The sequence below is a fragment of the Melospiza georgiana genome, chromosome 15 (assembly GCF_028018845.1).
Source record: "Melospiza georgiana isolate bMelGeo1 chromosome 15, bMelGeo1.pri, whole genome shotgun sequence".
Lineage (NCBI taxonomy): Eukaryota > Metazoa > Chordata > Aves > Passeriformes > Passerellidae > Melospiza > Melospiza georgiana.
Window position 1 is genome coordinate 14,086,038 of NC_080444.1, and position 23,762 is coordinate 14,109,799.

Here is a 23,762-nt window from a genome sequence, read left to right on the forward strand (position 1 = left end):
AAATTCAGACCAGCTTCCACAAAAGGCTACTGCAATTCCCTCCATGAGGTATTTCTGCATGTAAAAAAGCACACTGAACAAATCAGAACTCCCTAAACGTGTGAAGAATTTCTCTTCCCCTAAAAATCATCACTGTGGTGCAGACCTCATTGGAAATGCAACACAGGAAGGAGCTTTCATTTCTGGTAGTTTACAGCAAATCTTTGTGGTTTGGATGGCTGAAATATTTGCAGAGAACCCTGAAGGACCATCTGTGGCACAGCAAGCTTGTCCCAAGCTGCAGTGCCAGGATGCTGCTGTGCTCACACTCCCCTGCTCTCAACTTCCTGCCCACTGGGACCCCGTTAGGACAACCTCAGGATGACAAAATTTGGCATTTCAAAACATAAGCAAAGGGCAATTGCAAGAGAGGAGCAGTTTATAGATACAGTCTGCACTTGGCACATGAAGTGTTTTATTCAATAAAACGTGACACTGGGCTCCCCGTGCCTGTGCAGGGAGCAGCAGGTGCTCCCAGGTGGATTTGGAAGGGGAAAAGCTTAGAATGCTTCCAGAGCACATTTCACTCTTCAACACTGCAAACCATCCAGTGTTTCTGAATCCAAGAGCTGTGAATTATCAGCTGATGAAAGATAAGAGCATGAAACCACAGCAGTCACAGATATTCTGCCACAACCCCCAGTATCAAATGTTGCAGAAATTTACAATGCCAAAAGAAAAGAACACACCCAAAAATCCCTCCCACAAAACCCACAAATGCAGGCCAGCCATGAACAATCTCAAATTATTTATTAGGAAAAGACAAAGTACTGTTTCAACATTCGTACAGAACAAATGGCAATAAAACCAGGAAAATAAACTGTAAAAAGTAGGCCCATGACAGAGGAGTTGGTTTATGACAAAGCAAATGAAATCCAAACTTCACTCATGCAAACAAGCACTAAAGAATTATTTACAGTTTTGATGGGATGAATTACAGCATTGTACATATTTGGGCCCAAATCAAATTACTCAGTGACATATTAAAGGGATCTAATCTGTACATTCAATAATGAGAATCTATAAAAAGAAAAATAATTTAAACAATTTACAAGAGCTGTATTACAGATGGCATAAAGGCATCATTTACAAGAGCTGTTTAACAGGTGACACAAAGGTATTCATGAGTAATTTATGATGAAAAATTTGTAGCACATATTTTTACATCACATCTTCAGTGTCTGAACAGTAAACAGGAAAGCAGAGACAAACCATGAGTGCAATGTAATAGAATAAGGCAACTTAACCAAATGGCTCTTCAGAGAACTTCCATCCTACCAGGGCTTACAAGTTACACATTTGCCTCTCTGCTTTGCTAACTAAAACAAATATTTGAAGACAGCATCTGGTGATTACAAGGCCTGCATATGATGAGACAGTAAATGAAAAATTAAATGTTTGTTTGGTAAAATGCCAAAACTCAAGAATGTAAAAGTGCAGGTTATCTAAAGCCCTCCATACCCTAACACAAACACATTAATTTTCATATTCTAGCTGTTGTAATTTCATGTCTCAAAATACTAATTCACTAGTCTTTCATAATGCACAATCTGAAACTAATACACCTCCTCCCAAAGCTTGTATTTACAGTTTCTTAAACTGATGCCAGAAATATGAATTGTGAAATGTCAGCAATTTACAGCAGAGATTAGCAACCAGCACTCAATATTCCAGTTCATTTTATAGGTGACACTAATTAGCACATACACATTTAAAAATACTTTAAATGTGTATTTCTGACTTTTCAACAGCTTTCCTAAACACTTTCAGTAGTGGCTGACATTCTTGGAAGTTTTAGCAGAGAACAAATGCCGATTGTGTTCTACTTGACACAAATTTGTGCAAAAAGCTACAGTAACAAAACAAGATGAAGATGGACATGGAAATGCAGCTATGAAAACCCATCTGTCTCCTGATGTGCCACGGGCCTCACATAAAGCAGCACAGGAAGCCACACCTGCCAATGACTTGCCACATTAACACACACAGTCAAAAAAACCAAACCCAAAAGGGAAACTCAAAATAAGGCCAAAAAGTATTGGCAAATGATAAAATTTAAGTCTGTCAAAAGGACCAGGCCATAAATATTTTATTTACAATTTCTATTTAGAATCTTTATTTTCAACAAATGATTTAGCACCAGCAGGAATATGCGAAGTAGCATTACTGTGTTCCCCAGGCAGAAGACCTTGAGGCCAAATCTTGCTCATTAGTTTAAAAGAATGATTTACTGAAGTAACTACAGAGTGAGCAGGATTTGACACTCAGTTATGCAAACTGAGATTGCTCAAACATATTCCATTAGCACATTAATAATTACAGACATATTACAGCATCATCTGAGATGTTTTCAAAAGTGTGTTTTTAAGAATACCTAATATGCTTTCCATGTGTGATGCAAATGAAACTAATAAAACAGTCTTCTTTGCAGACTTTTGTTAACTTAAGAGATTTACTGATTTTACCACAGTTGACAAAATACTGGTGATGTATTTTGGGATACATTGGTAAAACTTAAAAGAACTTTGAGCAGGAATTATTCTTCTACACTGTATTTTTTTTATCTCCCATGGTCATATCTGAGCACTAAATTCTCCCATTTTATTCACAGTGATTGTGAAACCCACCAGCTGTGACTGTGCATTAATGGGAAGTGAAAGAATTACCACACCCAAACAGAAACTGTGTGTCCCCAGCTCTGCACTGGGACCCACAGGCCTTGCTCAAACACTTCCAACCTGACCCACAGATGTTTGGTAACTTTTTAACCTCAGCAAAGCTCTGTCACATATTGTATGGTTTTTAAGCCTACATAAAGAGATGTAGATAAGAGACAAGGGAAAGAATTAGTCTTGTTCTAACCAGAACTGACCAGAAGTAGCTCAACAGAACCACACTGACCTTCACCTCTGATCTGAAGTCACTTCCTCAGGATTGCAGTGGTATCCAGAATGCCCACAATGAAAGTGATATTTAAAAACAGGTTGACTGCAAATTTATTAATTAATGAAAATTATTGACTTGATGTGAAAGACACCATCTAATCTTTATCTAGCAGAGATCTATTCTAGATAAAAGACCCTTTAATTAGTTCCAAACATTAAAACCCCATTGCTATTTTGAAATACTTAGAAATGAGAAGTTATTTCAATGGATCTGGAAGCAGGTGTTTCCTGAAAACCTGTATTGGGTAGAGACAAAGAGTATTCCAGCCCTTACAGGCACCTTGCATCTATACTAACCCAAGTGCAAGCAGGAATGTCACAGTAGCACTGAAGGAGCAGATGATCCATCAGGAGAAGGCAGAGCTTTTGCAAATACAGCTGAGGCCAAGTGGGACACTGTGGGTGGTTTCTCTTCTTTCCACCCTGGAACTCTCAATTATGAGCACCTGCTGGCAGAATCACAAAGTGCTCGAGGGAGTTAAACATCTTCAAAAGGCAGGGCAGACACCTGAACACACTTTGGAACTCTTGAGCAAACTAAGACACAGGGTGCATCACTGCAGCTTCTCTCTTAACTCCTAAATGTATCAAGACTTTACTAAAAAAAATGAAAAACTGTTTGTATTTAAACCTCTGCTCAGTTCAATAAAGAACACTGAGGATGTTTTAATTCCAGCCTGTTAAATATTCAAGATGTATTGTCAGAGTTCCTCTTTCATTCAAACTGCAATTACCCAAGTAGACTTAGAAAGGTCAAAGTGGTTATGTGTAATAGCTTGGAATAACTTCACCTAAGGTTGAACTTCTCTACCCAGAAATCAACAGTACTTATCTCATTATAAACTTGCATGATTTTTAGGGAGATAATGATACAATAAAACTGTGCATAATACTTGAAAGGACCAAGCTGGAGGGATAAGACCAAGAAATGCAAAATCCTTACCCCAAGACTAAGGGCTACAGGGATAGGAAGCCAGAAACCTGATGATTTTTTTCCTGGTATCTCTTGCTACACTGGATTAAAGGGATCATTTCCACAGTCAATAAAATTACCTTCCATTTCTCTGTTAAGTAGTATGGGTTAGGAAGCCTCATGGATAAAGTCCCAGTACCATAAAATTGGCATTATATGAAAAACTCAAAAGGCACTCACATGGCTGACTGAGCTGCAGATGATTACACATTCAAAATGGATTTTACTTTTACTTCCAAGAACTATCACAGAACTTTCCTCTAGAAAGTGTTTCCACTTGAGAAGACCACAGTGGTCCTGAGAAAACCCCAAATTTTCTCTACTGTAATACATCACACTGAAACAATTCACCCTAAAGCTGCTTCAGCCAATTAGCTCTGAGGAAAAGAAATGGCAAGGGTGCAAGTAAAAACAGACTAGCAGGAAAAAGCAACTTACTTCAGTGACTCATAGAAAAGAAACAAGCATTTTCAACCTGTTTACAAGAGAATTTAGAAGAAAAGACATTAAGGCTTATCTTGCAATTATTTGTGATGCCTATCATTTCTCCTGGTGGTAGAGTCAATCTTTGGAGACTCTAGTAACAAGTTCTGAGCTGACAGAAAATGAGATGAAACCCAAAGATGTGGCTTAAACACAGGAGCCCTGGGCTTTACAGTAGGGCTTGACAACTGCTGTGGTTGCTCTTGTAATGAAGTAACAATTGTGCTGATAAAATTAGCAACAGAAAGCCAATTTTTTTTAGAAGCTCAAGGGAAATAAAACAGAGGTAGGGCATACTTTTTGATTCTCACAGTAGTTTCTATACAGTACAGCTATTCAAGAATTACTCCATTTGCTTATTTTATTTGTAACTCTGTACAGTTTACTTAAAAAAAAATGTATGTTAGGTCACATGAACTTCAATTGGTTTAATGAACTATGGGTATTAGGTAATCATCTTCTATATGTGCTTTTGGTTAAATATACAAGTAGCTTCTAACTACTGCTTCAAGAGGACTGAGTATCACAACTGAAGTAGCAATAAACATGGGCTAAAGGAACTGTTTCTAATGGAGTGTAGTATGTCTCCTAAAGCACCCTTTGTGAGTAAAATATGCTATTAGTTTGCAAAATTTTCAGCAGGCTGCCAGAACATTCAGAAAATTAAGTTCATACACAGTTTTATAACCAAAGAAAGGTTACTTTTGATAGTCAATCCTAACTCAAAAGGAACAGCTTACAGCATTTATAAAGACATTCTAGAAAACCTGTATTCACTTATTTTCTGAAGTGCTCTGATTTAGCATTAGATCAGCTGAACTGTGAGTGTAATTTTTAGTTGTTTATGTCTATAGTGGAACATCAAAGCAAGCACAATGCAAATGGAGTACAGGTACCAGGAAAAGCAACAATAAATGGAACTGCATTTGTGATTAGCATTGCACTTAATGAGTTGCCTACTCTAAGGTACTGTACTCTGAAAGGACCACAGAAAATTTTAAAAGCAAAACCCTATGATGTTAGTTTGGGGCTTTGAATTTTGAGAAAGAGTGAAAATAGCACAGGGGTTTCTAACACAAGGGGGATGTATCTGTAAATACAACACAGCCATGCTGTGGAATACTCGAGCAATCAGTTTTAAAAACCTTAAACCCCAAGATATGAACATGTCTGGGTCTGGTTGCTCCTCATGCACTTACAGGAAATAAATTTAACAGGAAAATATCACAAAATTGGGTAGCTTTAGTCCACAAAAAGTCATACAGCTACTGACTGTATGATAGTCCTGTAAGTTCAAGATCTCATGCCCTGGCTTCAGGACTGAAGTTATTGTAATAATCATAACTGTAAATTTTAAAAGTCTACAGAAAACCCCAAAAATCAGTTCCAGAGCATGGATTTTATCCCAAGGCCACAATTTGATGAATGGTTCCATATTGCAAGTGCATTAAATATTGGTCCATTTGCTGCTGCAATACAAACTCTGATGTTGTCCTCAACTTCCAAAAACAAACTTCCAAATCCAAAAGTAACCTTTCAACTTCAACATCTGCTTGAATTCTGATCAACTCTTACAAAATTACAGGGAAATCACAACTTCAAATCAGTAGGATGGGGCAAAAATTTTCCCAAACCTCTACAGAAATAAGCCAAAGCATCAGAGTTATGAGATCCCATAATTAGTCTATTTTATAAGGATTTCCTCAATTCTCCCAGGCTTTAGGGTACCTTTACAAATGATGATTCATGATGGAAGAACTTATGAGACCAAAAAAAAAAAAAAAAAAACCAATCCAGAAGGCATTTTGGAATTCATGTCCTCAAAAAAAAAATTTAAAAAATCTTCCCCTAAAACCTGACTTCATTAATCACTGAACTCATTTCCAAATCCAAACAAAGAGAGAGGAATCTTCCCAAAATACCAGCTGAATCTTCCAATAAATTAACGTGTCTTCAGAAAACCTTCAAAATATCAATTGCTTAATCTGCTGCTTTGGCTGACTCTCTGTGTTTCTATTCTTCCCACTGGAAATTAAAGCATTAATATTACACATAAAAATAAAATAATTACTATGTTTACTGTGGGAAGCAATTGTCTACAGTTTCCTCATCTTGTAAATAGTACCTGGCTGTCTTTTGTTTTCTGTAAGAACACATAAATCTTGTGCTCACAATAACAGTATAACTAATGAAAATAATTTTTTAGTCATCAATTCTATATATAACCTTATGGGCCTAAAGCCTTGGGGCTAAACCTGCAATATTTGCATCCTGAGCACTTAAGGGTTTGGCATTCCTTCTTCTGAAATTTCTGGAAAGTTGTTTTCAGAGGATGTATTGCATATTAGAAGTTCACTACTGGCTACACGTACCAAAGAACATAAATTACAGCCACAAACAGTTCACTTGCCAATGCCCAGCAGAGTGAAACCCCGTTCCTTACAACAGCAATACTCAGTAGCTTCATCACTTCTTAAAAAGAGTTACAGAAAATCAGCTTTTTTCTCCTCCCCTCCCCAGATTTGATTCCCATCGACATAAACAAGTGTCATTCAGGTGGAAAAGAGTTCAGTGTAGTGACATCTGGGATCTCAACTGAAATTTGGCAGCCCAAGCAGAGCACCAACAGCTCCAAAGTATCCCTGTAAAAAAAAAAAAAAACCAACTTTAAGCAGGGTAATAAATTCTGCAGTAATCACATTTTACTGACAACAATCATCGGCTACAGAAAGAACACGATACACTTTTAATGTATAATGTTTCACAGTAATTATTCAAGGCTTTGTGAAACAAACATTTTATCCTTCTTATCTAGCTTGACTTTAGGAGGTTTCCTGCCTCACTATACACTGCAGGATCACTAGGACAGGTATCAGTGACTCCTAAAGCATGGAAAGCAGGTTTGGTTTTTTCTTCCTAGAGAAGCTGCATCTTTTGCTTGCTAAAACATCTTCAATACCCATAGCAACATTATTTCTAAAGTAAAAGTGAAAAATTCCTCAAATTATATCCATACATCACACTTTTGGACTGTCTATCTACCTGCATGCAAAGAACCACATTCTCATGTGGAATTATTTTTCCACTGTGGACTGAAATCTTCCCCCTCCCTATAACTAAGAAGTATTCAAGTGTTTAGAATATACACTTGACCAAATGTGAGTTTAAAATTTACCCAAGAAAAATCTGAAGAGGGCAGAGCTAACAAGGAACCATTCCAAGGAACCATTACTGTGGCCATCAGAACAGACTGTCAGTCTTGGGATAAGCAATAAAGGAAAAGAGTTGTGAAAATCAACTGAAGGGAATAGATGAATGCTGTAATATTTTCAGACCAAGAAACTGAGGACAAAATTCACAACCCACTGCCCAGGAGCTGTAAGTCAGCAACTGTTGCACCTGTAATTAATACTGATTGCTCATATTTTAACCAAACCAGGTCAAAGCTCTCAGTACTGCATACTGAGACAGCAGAAGCTGCCCAAAAGCAGGTTATTTTCAAAGCATAAAATCACTACAACAGCTCTGAGGGGTCTGTTGTGGAATGAAAACAGGCCTTGTCAAAGCAGTCTTGACTTTCAAGACATTGCTCAAGCTCAGCTGAGAACAATGCAAGTGTTTCAGAGGGCCAAGCTTTACATTTCTGCACTCTTTGAAACACAATGCTTACTGTTGTTTCCACCCAAACCCAAGGAAGACTGCTGACCCTTAGCACAGAGTTTAACATTTTGCTGTCCCTCTCCAGAAATCCACAGCATGAACTGAGAAACCCCAAAGTGACTGAAGTACTTCCCTGGCAGAAATCTGTTTCCAGAGAACCAATTCAGCAAGACAAACCTCCTGTTATTTCTAATATTTACTGAGCATTTGGTGCCTCAGGATATCACACATGAGAGCTACTCAATAGAGGCATGTCTGATTTATGGTGAAACAGTACACACAGATAAATGAGCCACAGCATACCTCATGTTCTAGGAACAAGGCCTTCAGCTGACCTTTTGACCAGTAATCCAGTGCATATGCAAGAAGCTTCATTGACAAAGTATTCACACGCAAAAAGTTGCCAACAAAAACAACTCTGTTTATTTTCTAAAAAAAAAGAAAAACAGCAAAGGATTAAGTCTTTTCACTGTTTAACACAGCTTTGAAAGAGAAGACTGTCTCAAGCAAGGAAAAAACCACAGAAAAACCAAACAACCCACAATTAAAACATGGTTCCAAAATTTAAAACATGGCACGCTTGGGGAGAAAGAAAAATGGTGCAACCCTCAAGAATTAAAGGACTTAATTTACAGACAAGTAGCATTTGTGTTTCAAATTAAGTGAGCATTTTCAGCAATTACACCAAAGAAAGAAGCCAGCTAAGAAAGAAATGAAATGAAAGATACTTGTGTTTGGTGGAGAAGACTCAATGCCTTCATAGCCCTGTACAATGCTGCTTGATCCATATGCAACAAGGCAGCACTGTAAAGAAGCCGAAGGCAGTAAGACATGACAGATGCTCCTTTATCTCCAGCCCTCACTGTACCTCAGCCTGGCAGCACACTAAGAGCACTTGAATACTACCAGTGAGCTGTGAATTTAATCCAGTCAAATGTAAAAAAGTGAAAATCACTTAATATTCCCCATTAACTGAAGTAAATCCAGCACTAAGTGAAAATATTAAACACTGGTTTAATGACCCAAGAGGAAGAGCCAAAGAAAATGTAATTGTGTTAGTCCTTAGCACAGTGCTTTAAAAAGCACTTAATTGCATTAAATAAATGGTCGTTTCCAAGTTATTACAATAACTAATATGACAATTCAACCTGCAGTCAAATGTCTCATGTGCAACTGCTTTTTAACCATCCTGATTAGCTCCCAGTGAAGAAAAGTAGACACATAGTTAAGACACAAAAATGTAATTCTGCTCTACTGCAAGAAATCAAAATAATTACATTTATTTCATCTTTAGGCATCAGTTCAAGATACTACTTTGTGTATCCCCATTAGCTATTTCTTTTGGTTTGTAGTTCTGTGACATAGCTAGAATTAAACCAAAACCCACTCGGAATAAAGGTAGTTTGTGCAGTTTACAAGTTCTGATTTGTCCTCATTTACTCCCACCCTTAAATATAAATTGCATAATTTGCCTAAGACATGTAGAATGTACATTCAATTTCATCTTCATTTTAACTCTTTTGTTATTAAGCTTTGCCATAAAGCAAAAAGCCAAAATTAACACTCACAAAATTACCTTCCTTTTCCAAGACAGACATGAGAAAGATAATGAAACTGAGGGAGAAGTTACAATATTAAAACCAGAAAATATAATTAATCTGGCTCCTAAACAAAAGGAGGATTACTGCAGCTAACAGGGCTGTTGGTACTGCTGAGACAATCACATGCAAAGATTTGAAGTAGAACTCAAAATTCAGTTACCCACAGTCTTCTCCAAGAATGCTATTGCTAAACCTCATTTTATCCCAAATTTGTTGATAATGAAGGAAGAAATCCCTGCTGCTCAGACTCTCATGTCTTCTATGCTTAAATTCAGTATTCTTTCACAGCTTCCTGGCTGTCCACACTAATACTGAACACATACTGGTTCTTTTTTGAACTTTGAGAAACAGAAGATGGCAGGAAACCTTCTCTGTATCAACCAGCAAGATGAGAGGTGTCAAAGCAATTTTAAAGTCTCAAGAGCTAGAAAAAATTAAAAATAATGTTTATCTAGAAACAAGGCTTTGATCAGAGGATAATTTCAGCTTGGAGAAACTGCTGGAGGCCATCATTATGCACTGCTTAAAGCAGGACTTTCAGCAGCTTAAATGCTGCAGTTGCTCAAGTCATGTATTTTGAAACCTCCAAGCACAGAGTGTGTCTCAGTCCATGTCTCAGGGCTGGATGCATTCTCTAGGTGACCCTGCCTTGGCAAGGAGCTGGACTACATCATCTGCAGGAGTATTTTGCACCCCTAGCTGTTCTGTGGTTAAAGCATTAGGATTGCTTCAGAATATTTTGACTGTCTCTGGAGAAGTGGGACAAGGATATCTTTGCCAAAGGGGAGGGAACCTGATGAGGAGCTTTGGTAAAGAATGAAGCCCAAAGCCTGCAGGTAAGCACAGGATGTTCTGATAAAGGACTTGAAGTCCCCTTGCTCAAAGGTGAGCTTGTAGGCCCAGCTCAAAGCTACCACATGCATTTCTCATTTCATTTGAGAATGTATTAAAAGGTTTAAAATGATACACCATTTTAGCAGTCATTTCATGTGAAGACATGTAACAGAGCTGTAGACAGATCATTTCCTGGTCAGGTTTTACCTCATTCACTGCACACATCCGGGCAATAGAGCCAATGTTATTGGTGATGGTGACCAGTATGGCTCTGGCAAGATCTTCTTTACTGACAGACTCCCTCTTCTCTTTGTAGATCATATTCCCAAAACTAGAATAGGAGAAATGGCCATGAGTTACAAAGTGATTCATGTGCATTTGAAATAATTTCAAAATGGATTCTTTTATGCTGTAACAAAACCTATGTCTCATGTTTCCACTTTGAGGAACTTGCTTTTAGTGTCTGTATTAAATACAGCAATTTGACACTACACCTCTATTTATTCCTTCACAGGAATCAGTCAATTGTGTTACAGCAAATAATTTTTGTTCAGATTGTTGACTTCCATGAAGAACCACCTACAGTAAAACAATTTTATTCTTCACAGAAGACTACTCTGCAAATTTAGTCACTGTAAATTAAGTCACTGCTTGATTGGCAAATCTTCCACTTCTCATGCTTGCTTCCTCACAAACACCTATCTATTGTCACTGTTAATTTTATTTCAGAGGTCTTCTACCAATAATTAAACCATTTTATGATGGAACACAACCCTCTGAAACAAAATGAACAGTTACTGAATGCAATTTAGGTTGCAGAAACGAAGAGTTCTGGATCAGGCCACTTCCCTTGCCACGCACAGCACAAAAGACAAGAATCCATAGCTACGTGTGATATTTAACCACCAAGGACTCTGAGCCAGTTTGGAGAGCAAGAATCCTGATTATTGTAGAGCTCAAAAAGCCATTAAAGCTCTTAAGGATCTTAAAAAGCAAATGAGAACAGAAAGTACCAACATAAAGCAAGGTAAAACATTATTGACTGAAGTGTAAAGTTCACACATATTAAAACCTCTCAGCACATGGGCTCTCAAGAGGCTTGGACTCAGGTGGCTGGAGAGGGAGAACAATTAAGTTGCCATGAATTATGATTCCCTATGGAGTAACAGCTAAGATTTAATGAACACTCTTATGTACATATTGCTTTCACTTGCAGAGTTTATTTTTCTTATCTTTTGTAAGCTGTAATATCATTGATGATATTCCCCAATGGAAATAATGTGTGCAGCTGTGACAGAAGTCCTCTGTTGATGACAATGACATTCTCATGGTGCAAACTGTTTGTGTTCAACAGCCCTCTTCAGTGAGAAAAGTACTTAAAACATTACATCAGGTGTCTGTAGTGACAACCACATTTCCCAAAAAAAAATTAGGAATTGCTCCACTGTAAGAGCAACATAAAAGCCATCTCCCACTCACCTTCCCTCTAGACAATGGCTCTACTAAAAGACTCCTGGTAATATAAAAAGAAATTGGCACTTTTTTCCCCCCTCTCTTGTACTGATTTTGACTGGGACAAAATTAATTTTCTTCCTAGTAGCTGTGTGCTGGTTTTAGCTGGGATAGTTAATTCTCTCATTGTAGCTACCATGGAGCTGTGTTTTGGATTTGTGCTGGAAACTGTTGATAACAGAGGGATGTTTTTGTTATTGCTGAGCAGTCAAGGCCTTTTCTGCTCCTCACTGCACCCCACCAGTGAGCACAATGGGGGTGCACAGAGTGGGGAGGAGACCATTCTGTTCTGTTCCATTTCTGTCCTGTTCAACACTCTTTATCTAACACACCAGTTTTTTTTTTTTTTTTCCTCCCAGTTCTCTCCCCCATCTCACTGGGAGTGCCTGAGTGGCTGTGAGGTGTTTAAATGCCTGCTGGGTTACAGCACACCACCTCTGCACTCTGTTCCTGCTATCACCTCGTGTTCCCTCTGACTCACACAAAGCTGTGCATGAAATACCTCAGGAGGTTTCTTCAATATTGACCTAGCAGGCAACTGCACTTGCACATGGCTTTAAACCAGCAGGAAAGCTGAGGATACCCACTTTTAGGATAAAAATGTAACTGGACTACAATAAAACCATGCAGAAAAGCAGTTCTTTCTGCATGAATAGTTGAAGCCTTGTTTTTGAAGCTCCATAAACCAATAGAAGAATCCACAAAGAGACTCCTGCTTACCTGGATGCTACAGCCCATCCTGGTAAACCAAATCTTTCATAGTCTCCTCCATAAATATCCCGAACCAACTTGTCAGCATGTGTGCTGTCTCCTTTGGATGCCATTTCCAGAGCTTCCTCAAAACTTTCACAGCCTGTCAGCAAACTGCATAACCCAAGGAAGGTCCCTCCACCTAGACTAAGGACAGAGAAAACCATTGCTTTCAAACAGCATTTCCTGACAAGAAATATCCTTGTTTCATTGCCCCAGAGAGTAAGAACCCCACTGTAGATTTTTAAAATTACCTTGTTCCAGTTACTCTTTTATAGTTGTCTTTGGAATGGACTGATAAAATACTGACTCCTGAACCAATGTTAACAACCAGCAATGGGTATGGATCATCCAGGTTAAAAGGCATCTTTTGGCATCTCTCGGGATCTGAGGCATTTTCAAAATAATAGCACTCTGCCTGGCCATTGAAGCTGACAGAGTCTATGTACAATAAGCCTTTGACAAGGCAGTCAAGCTCATCCAGTTTGTGCAGCTGGAGGTTTCCAATCTGTGTTAAGAAAGAAAAAAAGACTGTGGCAACATGTTCTAACATTGCACAAATGAGCTACAAATTTATGACAATATTTGTACTGCCCAACTTTAAGAAGCTATCTCATGTGACTAATTCAGGAATTCCAATGCCACTATAAAGCCAACAAAGAATTCAGACCTAAATTCTGAATACAAAAACTTAAACTAGCAAGTTAATCTGAGTGTAAATCCAGATCTCAGACCTAATTCAAGAAGAGAGATGCAGTATATAAGTATTTGCTTCAGTAAGCTCAAAGAACACTTTTGAATACTAAGACATGACTCCATTGAAAAATTAACAACATTTCTCATCAATTTAAATCAATACAAAGGTCATCAAATACCCTAAAGGCCCCACTAAGTGTCATCTTGGTGGAACTCATATCTGAAAATCTGTTCAAGGTTTGTTGGGCTCCTCCTCCATCTTAAAAGTCAAAACAGTAATTTCTAAGCTATCAGCATATAAAAAGCTCAATGACATTGTACTAACTATCCTTGCAATTTCATAAACACTCCAAGGACCCCAGGAAAACCACAGGTCAGAAATTCTGCAGGGCTTAAGGCTCTCTCCAGTTCAGCATGTGATATTTAAGCTGCCATTCTCTCATAAAGCACAAAGACAACTAACTGGTGCTGTGGATTCCAGGAAGGCTGTAACTCCTTACCACACTAAAATTAGTACTAAAATATATTAGAGTTCTCCAGTTTTTCAAACTACAGGTTGTTTTAACAGGTTATTTTCAAACTACAGGTTGTTTTAACAGGTTATTTTCAAACTACAGGTTGTTTGAACCCATCAGCTTCAGGCAGAGGCAGGGCAGGCTACCTACTGTGCGAAAATCTTCCTCGAACTTGTAGGCGCCACCGCCGGTGGCACAGAGCACCGTGTGTAGTGTTGAGAAGTTTTTGTTTCTTCCCATTTGGATGAAGGTAGGCAAATCATGAGTTGGGAACCGAATAAAGTGCAAGTTTCCTCTTCGAGCAAAAATGGTTAAGTCCTTCAGCTCCAGGTGGACATCCCGAATGCCAGTGGATCCGTAGGCCACATTGGAAGTCAGGTACTTGCGGATGCTCTTCAGGCTTTCCACCTCCTCCTGCTCCTCCTCTGCAGTGATGTCAATAGGTTCAAAATAGGCCAGTTTGACCAATGTTCCCCCAATGTCCATGCCAAACCATGGGAAAGCTGTGAAGATACAAGAATGAGCCATTAGGTCTGTGGAAGAGCAAAAGCCACACATGAAGTTTAACACTAACCCGGCTGTACTTCTCAACAAGGCAGACATTAACAACAAAGGAAAAAGGAACAGGAAAAATAACTTTTTTCCTCACAGGAAAAAAGAACTAGTGCTCATTTCAATTACCTGACCTTAAATATCTCTCTGGCCTCACACAAAAATGGAAAAACGAGCAACTCTACACATTTAAATGCTCTAAGGTGCTCGGGAAGCTCAACTAAAAACTCCCCAACTATCCCCTATCTTTTAGACCAACTCATAAACAAAATTCAACCACTTTTTCTTATTGAGAACAAAATATTAAAATAACCATCACTTCTAAAATAACAGCTCTGACATAGTTCAGCCCAAAGACTGCAATGCACACTTGAAGAAAGCGGGTTCCACATCACAGCTGACAACAGGGGCAGCCCAGGTACTCCTCCTCTAACAGTCCCTCACATCATGTGGCTGTTGAGAGGAAATTTATTTGCGTGCACTTTAAGACAAAGTGCACACTTTGACACAGTTAAGATACCCAATTTCTATCTCTTGAAGTCAAAGGGATGACAAAATGTCCTATTAAAAAGTGCAAGTAAAGAGAAAATGAATATTACTGAATTTAGGTTCCATTTTCTGGTTTCTTTTCTTTTTTTATTTTGGTACCTTGGCTAGGAAGGAGGAATTTCTGTACTACAAATTAACAGCACTAAACCACAAATGCTTTGCCTTTGTCCCTTATGTGAGATGACTGCAGTTCCTAAAAGGGATTTTGCCTATGACACGCATGACCAAAGTTTGAACATGGATGTATCAATAAATATTCCTAACTAAGAGCAGTGAAAAAGATAGTTAAAAACCCTACAGCAAAGCCAACATCTTCAATTGAGAGCTTTCCCACTGTCACTTCCCAGAAACAGTTCAAAAAAGATCCTGGATATCCAGCTGGGAAGCTCATATTCTATTTCCTAACTGGCACAGTAACTTGCTTGGTTTTGCCTCCTCTTACTTTTTTAGAGTTCCAATTTATCTCTTCAGATGCAATTTATATCTTACAAAAGCATGAAACCCAAGAACAAAACCAGAAAGATATTAATATGCTTATCATGAGCAAGATGCAATTACACTGTATTTACATTACCAGTGGGATCTATGCTTGAGAAGAATGACCTACCAAAATATTGTAATGCATTTAGGCAAGGCTGGCTGTGTGTCAGTTTATTTATTGAGTGCTAAAGTTAAGAAGAAAAGAAACTCCAAGGATGCCTGAACTTTGAGAAATGGGCATCAAGAGAATATTGTCAGACATTAATGAAAGAAAAAAAAATTTGTTGGTTATCTTACCTTGATAAACTAAATTTAAATACAAAGGTAAATTCTGTGAAAAAAATGTAGTTTGAAGTGGAAATTAAGTTCTACAAATTTGGTATCTTTTCCATAAAACTGAGGGCTAAGCATAAGACTAAGCATAGAAATACACATGAATTGAGTTTGTGACTGCATGCCAGCCTTCTTCAGCCTGAGACTCTGGACATAAGAAAAGCTGACATCTTACTGTTTGACCACAATTAGCTGAGGATTTATTAATGACCTCACCAAGTTTCACCCCCTTGCCATGAACGGTGTCACAAGAACAAAAGTGAAGAAGGGCAGTGGATTCACCCAGCAGACCAGAAAGTGCCTGTAGGAGTCAATCCAAGCCATGCAGAATTTAACTAGAACACCTCAACCCAAGCACTACCTGGGGTTGGAGATCTTGTCCTAACAAAGACAAGATCTAACTGAGACCTTGTCCTCCAAAACTGGAAAGAGGGGGGGAACAGCTGGAAGTTCATGTGATGAGTTTAAGGATGATTTGGTGCAAGTCATGCCTGTTTGTCAGAAGATCCACTCCATCCCATGTTAAATGATCCAAAAAGCTTTTGCAAATACAGCATTAGTCTCGCCTCTGTAAGTCTTAAGGTTTAAGGATCTTGTACACCAAGTAAAAACAAGAACAGCTGAACTGTACATTTATTCCATAATTTAAATGAGAACACATTTTATGCTGAAAAATGGGATCATGCTGTATAAGATCAGTTTTCTGGGTTAACTGAATGATCTTAACAGCCATTTACAGACTTTGAAACTGAAGAAATAGGTCAGCTTTCACCTGTGACAAACCCTAGGAAGCTTTACATTTTTCTGCTGAAAATTTGTGAATATTTGGCTGGCAATACATTGCTCAAGTTTCATTTGCAAGGTGGAGGAGTTCTGACAAGCAACTGGGCCCACGTACTGTTAACTTAGTATTTACAGCAGCAAGAAGGTGTTACACAAGGGTTCCTGTGCATGCAAGCCACTCTTGATTGATTTCTATGGATTTTATTACAGGTGCAGCCAGGAGAATGAAAGCCATTTTGTTTTCCAAACACAGAAGGGGATCTACATACACACAAATGGCAAGGGCACAAGCAATTGGGACTGCAAGGATACAAGATTTATCTATGCCTGAGCTGTCTTTAAATAGAAATACACTGATTCTACTGAATTTGAATGTAACTGTACATGGACACAACATGGAAACCTTGTGAACCTTCCTCTTACTGCTACAAGTTTGCTTAGGGTAGATCTTGGCTCAGGATCCATCACATCTGGATGCAGGAAAACATAAATGACTCTACAAAAGGTATTTTTATACTTATATTTGTGGGTCTGGCTTCTCTGAAAGATTTAAGAGCAGAATGGCAGCAGCAAAACCTTTAGAAAAAAATATTCCCAGACATCAGCTAGATCCTTTCAGCAGTCACAGTTACAGAAGCATGTCTGGATGAGGCCAATGCCAATTACACAACCTTTTTACTCAAGCTTACACGTCTGCAGATAGCAGGTCTGAAGACCTGCACAACTGTAACCATCATTCCACAGCTTCAATCCATAAGGAGAGTCAATTCCCCTGCACTAAAGCTGGACTTTTCTCCACAGCTCTGTGAGGATTAGATCATTAAAAGATTTTTTTAGCTCTTCCTCTTGACTGTTACTCCCAGGAATATTCCACAAAAAGTGATGCACAGCTCAGAGAAATTCCTTGCTGAGAATTTAACTGCTATCCACACAACAAATCCAAGGCCCAACTTTTCAAAGTTCACCTCCTCTGCAGTGGTCAGTAACCATTTGAAAAAAGGAAAAGTAAGAATCCAGCTTTTTATTTAACAAGCCAAACAACCTAGCATAAACTACATAAAATTATTTCATTTTGCTTTTAGGAAGTCAGGCCAGGCTCCACTTAAGAATACACAAAATACAGATCTATACTATCCAAGAAGAGACAGATACATGAAGCACAACACTAACTGGGAAGTCAAAACCCATATGGTGTTTAATGTGATACTTCACACCAAACTTAACTATCTTCAGGACACCAAGTGGAATACCATAACATACAACCTCCTTAATTACAAATCCAGATTTGCTTTCACTCCCCAGCTCTGCCAGGAGCCACTGTGGTCCCTACCTAGACACAGCAACCAGAAGCCCTTGCAATAAAGCAACAGATTGCTCAGTACATGCTGTGAAGACAGCTCTGAGGGGCAACCTGCTCAGAATTAAAAAAAAAAACCACGATATTTAAAAGGATTCCCTAGAGCTGCTTCCTGCAATTAGAAAAGTACTTCCCGCAAGGGAAGAGTGCTGTGGTCATGTAATGATGGAGCAGTTGTGCTGAGTAAGAAAACCCATGCTGGGGTGGCTGCTGCTTGTTATTTAAACCTTAATCATCTTCAGAGATAGCACAGGGAAGCCTCATTCTCTTGTGTCTGCACTTCTCAAGTTCGTGCTGTGCACAGTCACTGGCAGCAGTCTTAAGGTTACTTATATCTTATCATATAAGGTCTTTATATGCCAAATGAAATAATTACAGTACATGCCATGTTTGTGCCCATGCAAGCACAAAGGCTGAAGTGTCTTCCTTCTCCATGGGTTCTTCTGAAGCTTTCAACCCAGGCCATACACTTGTATTCTGATTTGTACACCCATTCTGGATCCAAAGCTGCAGGAAGTACACACTCAAAGACTTAACTACACCTCCCTTATTCAGTCACGCTGAAGATTCCTCAGTTTAATGTTCTAGTTGTATTTTGCTTTTAAAAACTGAGAAACTGATTCCTGTCAACCTCTCTCCTATGAATGTAATGACACATTTGAAACACAAACACCTTTGAAATATTTCATTTTCCCAGTAAGATAAAGTAACACTCTGGGTCAATCCTGTATAAATTTAACAAGAACCAACCTTCAAAGAAGAGTAGCTAACTCCTAATTCAAGCTGGGAGCTTGGCACCACAGGGAAAAAAAATTCACAGCTGTCAGTGACAGCAAAGAACAGCCTACCACATTTTGTGTCATCTCTGTAAGAAAGCTTATGCATTATTAAGAAATAAGACTGTTGTACTCCAAGTACAAACACGGCTTGGGGAACAGCTGCCAAAGGGTGCCAAGGTTCATGATGTTATACAGCCTTAAAATACAGCAAAGGAAAATGATCATGAAATCCACAAAAACTTGAACTTACTTCTGCCAGCACTGCAACAGTTCTTTATGCAACTAAGCAGTATCATCAGTTCTGATGCTCAAAACTTATCTAATTCAGCCTAGTACGTAGCCTTTGGTACCAAAACTAACCTTGATCCCGTTCTTATCTGAATACTGATGAGGAAAACAACTATTTAAAAGTTCTACTGAACTATTACACAATTAGTGTTTATAAACACTAACTAAAGCATTTTGCAGTTTCTCCAAATACATTTTCTTATGTGCATCCATTCTTATACTTCCAGCATTTCCCTAAATCAGCATGCAGCAAAGTACAACCTGATGGCAAATTTAAACAGCTAAATCAGCTGGGGGGCTAAGGCAGGTAATGTGAGCTATGGGACAAGTTAAGAGAAAACACACCAAAGCTTGCTGAACTGTTAAATTAAATTAAATTAACCTGAGGGCTGGACAGCAAAATGCCTTTGCTGTGCCCATGAACACCAATCTACACGGCCTATGAGCCTCTACAGAGCAAAACTGCACTTAAGTGTCCTTAGTCCTTGGGACACTGGAGACTTTCACAGAATCACAGAATTTCAAGACTGGAAGAGACCTATAAGATCATCTAGTCCAGCCGATGTTCTAACTGTTCAACTAGATCATGGCAGCAAGTGCCACATCCAGTCTTTTTTTGAATTCTTCATTCTCTCCTTAACAAGCTGTGTAACAGGTTTTTGGTTCAAATATCCCAAATCCAGCTCAAAATACATTTGGGCTGGACAGAATCAACATGCAAATTAAATGTATCTGACACACCCTGGCACATCCTCCCATTTTCCTTGTGGGAAAACTCCATCACGCTCTGCACACTCCCACTCAGGCAGCTCTGATCACGCTGCACAACAGCCCCGTTCGCGGTGGGAGGACAGGTGCTAATGGGCAATTACTGTAACTGCTCTTCATGGGCTCTGTCTTCTACAAGTGGGTACCACAGAAAGCTTCATACAAGGCAAAATATCGCTGCTTTCAGCCTCTCCCTCCTTGCTCATTCTGGTAATTTTGTTGACATTTCAGCAGCCATCTCTTTGGGGATAGGTGTTATTATGGTGAGATACAGAATGCAGAGGCATAATTTAACACTTAAAGATGCACTGTGTATAACACTTTTAGTATGTACTGTTCCTGGCAGTATTATTCCATTATTAGAAATACATTTTTCAACTGCAATCGAGTGAGAGCCTCTAACATCTGCTATGGGCTAATAATCAGCTTTCAAGGACCAGTAAGAAAATGCTAGGATACCAAAAACCTATGTAGTAAATTTCATGGGGGGAAAAAAATCCTTCTATTTATACAGGATTCTCCATCAATCCAAATGGATTTTTCATCAATTTTACTACACTAATCCTCCACGTGTCCACAATGATTACGTGTGTCCATAGAAGCACAATGGAGAAAACAAACTTGAAATTTTCATCTTTCCTTTATATTGATGCAGAATTTTGCAAATCTCAGCAATGTACATTCCTCTATTAGTGTGTCTCAATTCACCTCAAGGGAAATACAGGCATTTGTTCCCAAACTCTTTTCAATAAACAATCCAAAGGAACAGACTACAAAAAGTAACACACACCGAGGGTATCAAGTACTGGGAGTCTGTCTGTGCCTTTCTGCAGCACCGGGTCACACTCGGAGCCAGGGGAAGGCAGGGCTGCAGCTGCCCTGGAGAGCACAGCACGCTGGCACCGCGCTCTGCCTGCCCCGCCAACACGCACAGCTCCCAACGAGCTCCCGCTCCCTTCCCTTCGGGCAGAGCCCACACAGCAGCAGCTCCGCAACACTTGCTGCTCTCACATTTATCATCCCAACCCACAAATAACCTTTGGAAATCTCCTTGAAAACTGCCAGCCCTTCTTCCCCATGGGCATTTCCTCAGAAGAGCTATCACGCAATTGCTGCTTGGAAGGTTCCTCTGGAGGTCATCTGCTCTGACCTCTCTTACACCAGCAGGAGAACTGCCAACAACCAGATGAGGTCAGCTACAGCTTTGTCCAGTCAACACTGGGAGGCCTCAGAAGTTTTTCAAGAACCCTCCAAGAATGGAGACTCCACAACCTCTCCAGCTCCCACTGCTACATTGACTTTAGTAAAAGGTTTTCCGGATTTGAATTTTTCCTATCTTCCTTTAAAATGCTTGACTCCTCTCATCATCAGCAGATGAGATTTAAATGGCCCTTTACTAGCCTCTTTCAAGACAGCCCATCTCAGGAGCTGTGTTCCATAAATTCTGCTGTGTTTCTCACAGCTTTTACTCCATCAAATTAGTGACAGCATTAGTCAGGTGAAGATCTGGAAGGGAGGACCACACAAGCATGTGCAGGCAGGGTACCCACATCAGGAACTCTGAACTGGTTTGATGTTTCCATTTTACCCTCACCTCTCTCATGCCAACCACTGCAATCAGCCCCTCCTTCCTGATGTTAAACATCACAGACAAAAGCACAGGTAGATTAAAGCAATCTGCTCAATTCTACTCTGCAGGTTCTTCATTAAAGTTAACAATTATCTATTTTTCCCCAGAACCACATCTGGCTCCATCACAGATGATTAGGTACTCACTTGGTCTAAGGAATGAACACTCAACAATTGTGTTGAAAAGTGTCTACAAGTGTCTTAGCCAAATTATTTGTAAACAGTCTATACTTGGTATTGTGAGCCCAACTCAGCTTTCATGTCCATGTGAGAATTTAAGCCAAACTGACAGCAGTATTTGGGCACCAGAGACCCCTGAACATCAATTTCCACCTTCAGGGCTTCTGTGGACCTGGTCCTCTTCAAACATTCAGCTGCTCTCTCAGTGTGACTAACCATGGGCAGAAATCTGTAGACTGAGTCTAAAGTTCACTGCCTAAGAAACCCTGTGCTATTATCTTTTAAAAAGCCACCAGCTCCTAAGTGTGTTCAAGAGTCAAGAAGAAATAAACAACGTAGATTGACACTGTATCCTGCCCCTCCTGCTTGGGCAGCTCCAACTGTTTCTAATTCCCATATTCCCATCATGAAACCAACATCAAAGTTCAAATTCAAGACCTGGAAGAGTGCAACTACAACTGCAGCATATTTGAGCAGTTAAAACTTCTTGGTAACATTTGCACTGTTATTTAACCACGAGGCTTAAATCCACCACTACAGAAAACAAAAGCTTTGAGGTCCAGCAGAGACAGTCCTGAAATTAGCAGGTTTCTACAGCAGGAGCAGCCATAGTCTCCCCATTCCAATTCTCAAACCCCTGTAACATTTTACAGCCAGCTACTGCTGTCTTGATGAAATTTCTTAATAGTATACCAGGGGAAAACAATGCTGCCTGAACTTTACTCTTCATAAACATCATTACAGTCAATTCAGCAATTTCCACAGACTGGCACTAACAAGAGGTGATGGTTACTTGTGTGCTACAAGATATGTACGTATATAGGGTTTCCCCACCAGACCACAGGAAACAACCTACTTTCAAAGCCTTTGTAGTTATTTCTAGAGCTATGCTAATACTTCCTGTGTTAAATACGTGTTTGGTGATTTTCTTCTTCTTGGGCTGCTTGAAAAATAAATTTAAGACATCAACTTCCAATATCCTGTCTTGGTTGTATGCTGTTCATTAGCCAGTCACGCTGTATGAACCAGACGAGGCCTAGAAATTTGGGACTAGGCATTTTCTATACAGTAACTCATCCTGAAAGTAAGTCCTTAAGTATGATGGCAAAGAAAAAGATGCTAAACTTAGGGGAGCAAAATCTGCATCCCTTTCAGCTAAGGCACACCTGTATGAGCTTGACAGGTGTGGTGCCTGGCACAGCTGTGCATCTGTTACACTGAGAGCACATCAGCTGCATATAGATTAAACATATTCAACCCAAATCTCTCTTTTCAAGAAATAGCTGTAATCTTAAGACGTTTTGTTTATATTCACCTGAGTCTGAATCACGTTTACACCCTCCAAAACAAACATGGCACTCCAGAACAACACATAGCAAGAAATATTATTAGAGCTGTGATTATTAAAGGGGAGAATCCAGAATTTTAGTAAAAACAGTTATATCCAAATATTAGTAAATAGTCTAAAAAGAATTTAAATTGATTAAAAAACCAAAACTGTAGCATCAGCAGCTACCTGCGCAGATGCTCAGCACAGCAGTTAAGTGGTTCATCAAAAAGAGCACCCATCCCCAAGAAACTGATTATATCACTTTCTATTCTAGTCCTTCCGACGCCAGCAGTGAGGATCACCTGAACCCCGACACCTCGCTCAGAGGGACGCACAGGAGCGATTCGCGTCTCTGCGGGCATCTCCCGGCTCCATGGATGGGCACCGCCCGCCGCGCGGCCCCGCGCCCCCTCCCCCGGCCCGGCCTTACACGGCTTCTTGGCATCCTTGATCTTCATGGCGCTGCGGCGGCGGCCCGGCTCGCTGCCGGCCGGGGCGGGTCTCCTGCCGCTCGCCTGATGGGGCGGGCAGCGGCGGCGGCGGCTCCGCGGGGCCGGGCCTCGCTCTCCTGATGCTCCTCGCCCGCCGGGCGCCCGCCTCCCGGGGAGCGGCGCTGGCCGCGCCCGCCGCTACGCCCGCGGCCCGGGCAGGGGCCGCTCCAGCGGCGGCATCGGCGCTCGGGCTGGGGCGGGGAGACGGGGCGGGGCGGCCGCGCTCCGCTCGCGA

At 40.0% G+C, this 23,762-nt stretch overlaps 1 protein-coding gene across 3 annotated transcripts; it reads right to left on the reverse strand.

The window, feature by feature from the left end:
• Window positions 1-772: 772 nt before the first annotated feature.
• Window positions 773-23,557, reverse strand: PANK3 (pantothenate kinase 3). 3 transcript variants are annotated; one of them, XM_058034525.1, is made up of 7 exons: window positions 23,467-23,557; window positions 14,159-14,511; window positions 13,052-13,305; window positions 12,768-12,944; window positions 10,743-10,866; window positions 8,404-8,529; window positions 773-7,082 (listed from the first exon to the last, which is right to left on the reverse strand). In XM_058034525.1, the coding sequence occupies exons 1-7, from the start codon at window positions 23,492-23,494 to the stop codon at window positions 7,032-7,034; spliced, it is 1,113 nt and encodes a 370-aa protein (XP_057890508.1). In that variant the 5' UTR covers window positions 23,495-23,557; the 3' UTR covers window positions 773-7,031. The 3 variants fall into 3 exon arrangements, with proteins under 3 accessions (XP_057890508.1, XP_057890507.1, XP_057890506.1); XM_058034524.1 differs by lacking the exon at window positions 23,467-23,557 and adding an exon at window positions 23,372-23,441; XM_058034523.1 differs by lacking the exon at window positions 23,467-23,557 and having other exon boundaries at window positions 14,159-18,481.
• Window positions 23,558-23,762: the final 205 nt, after the last annotated feature.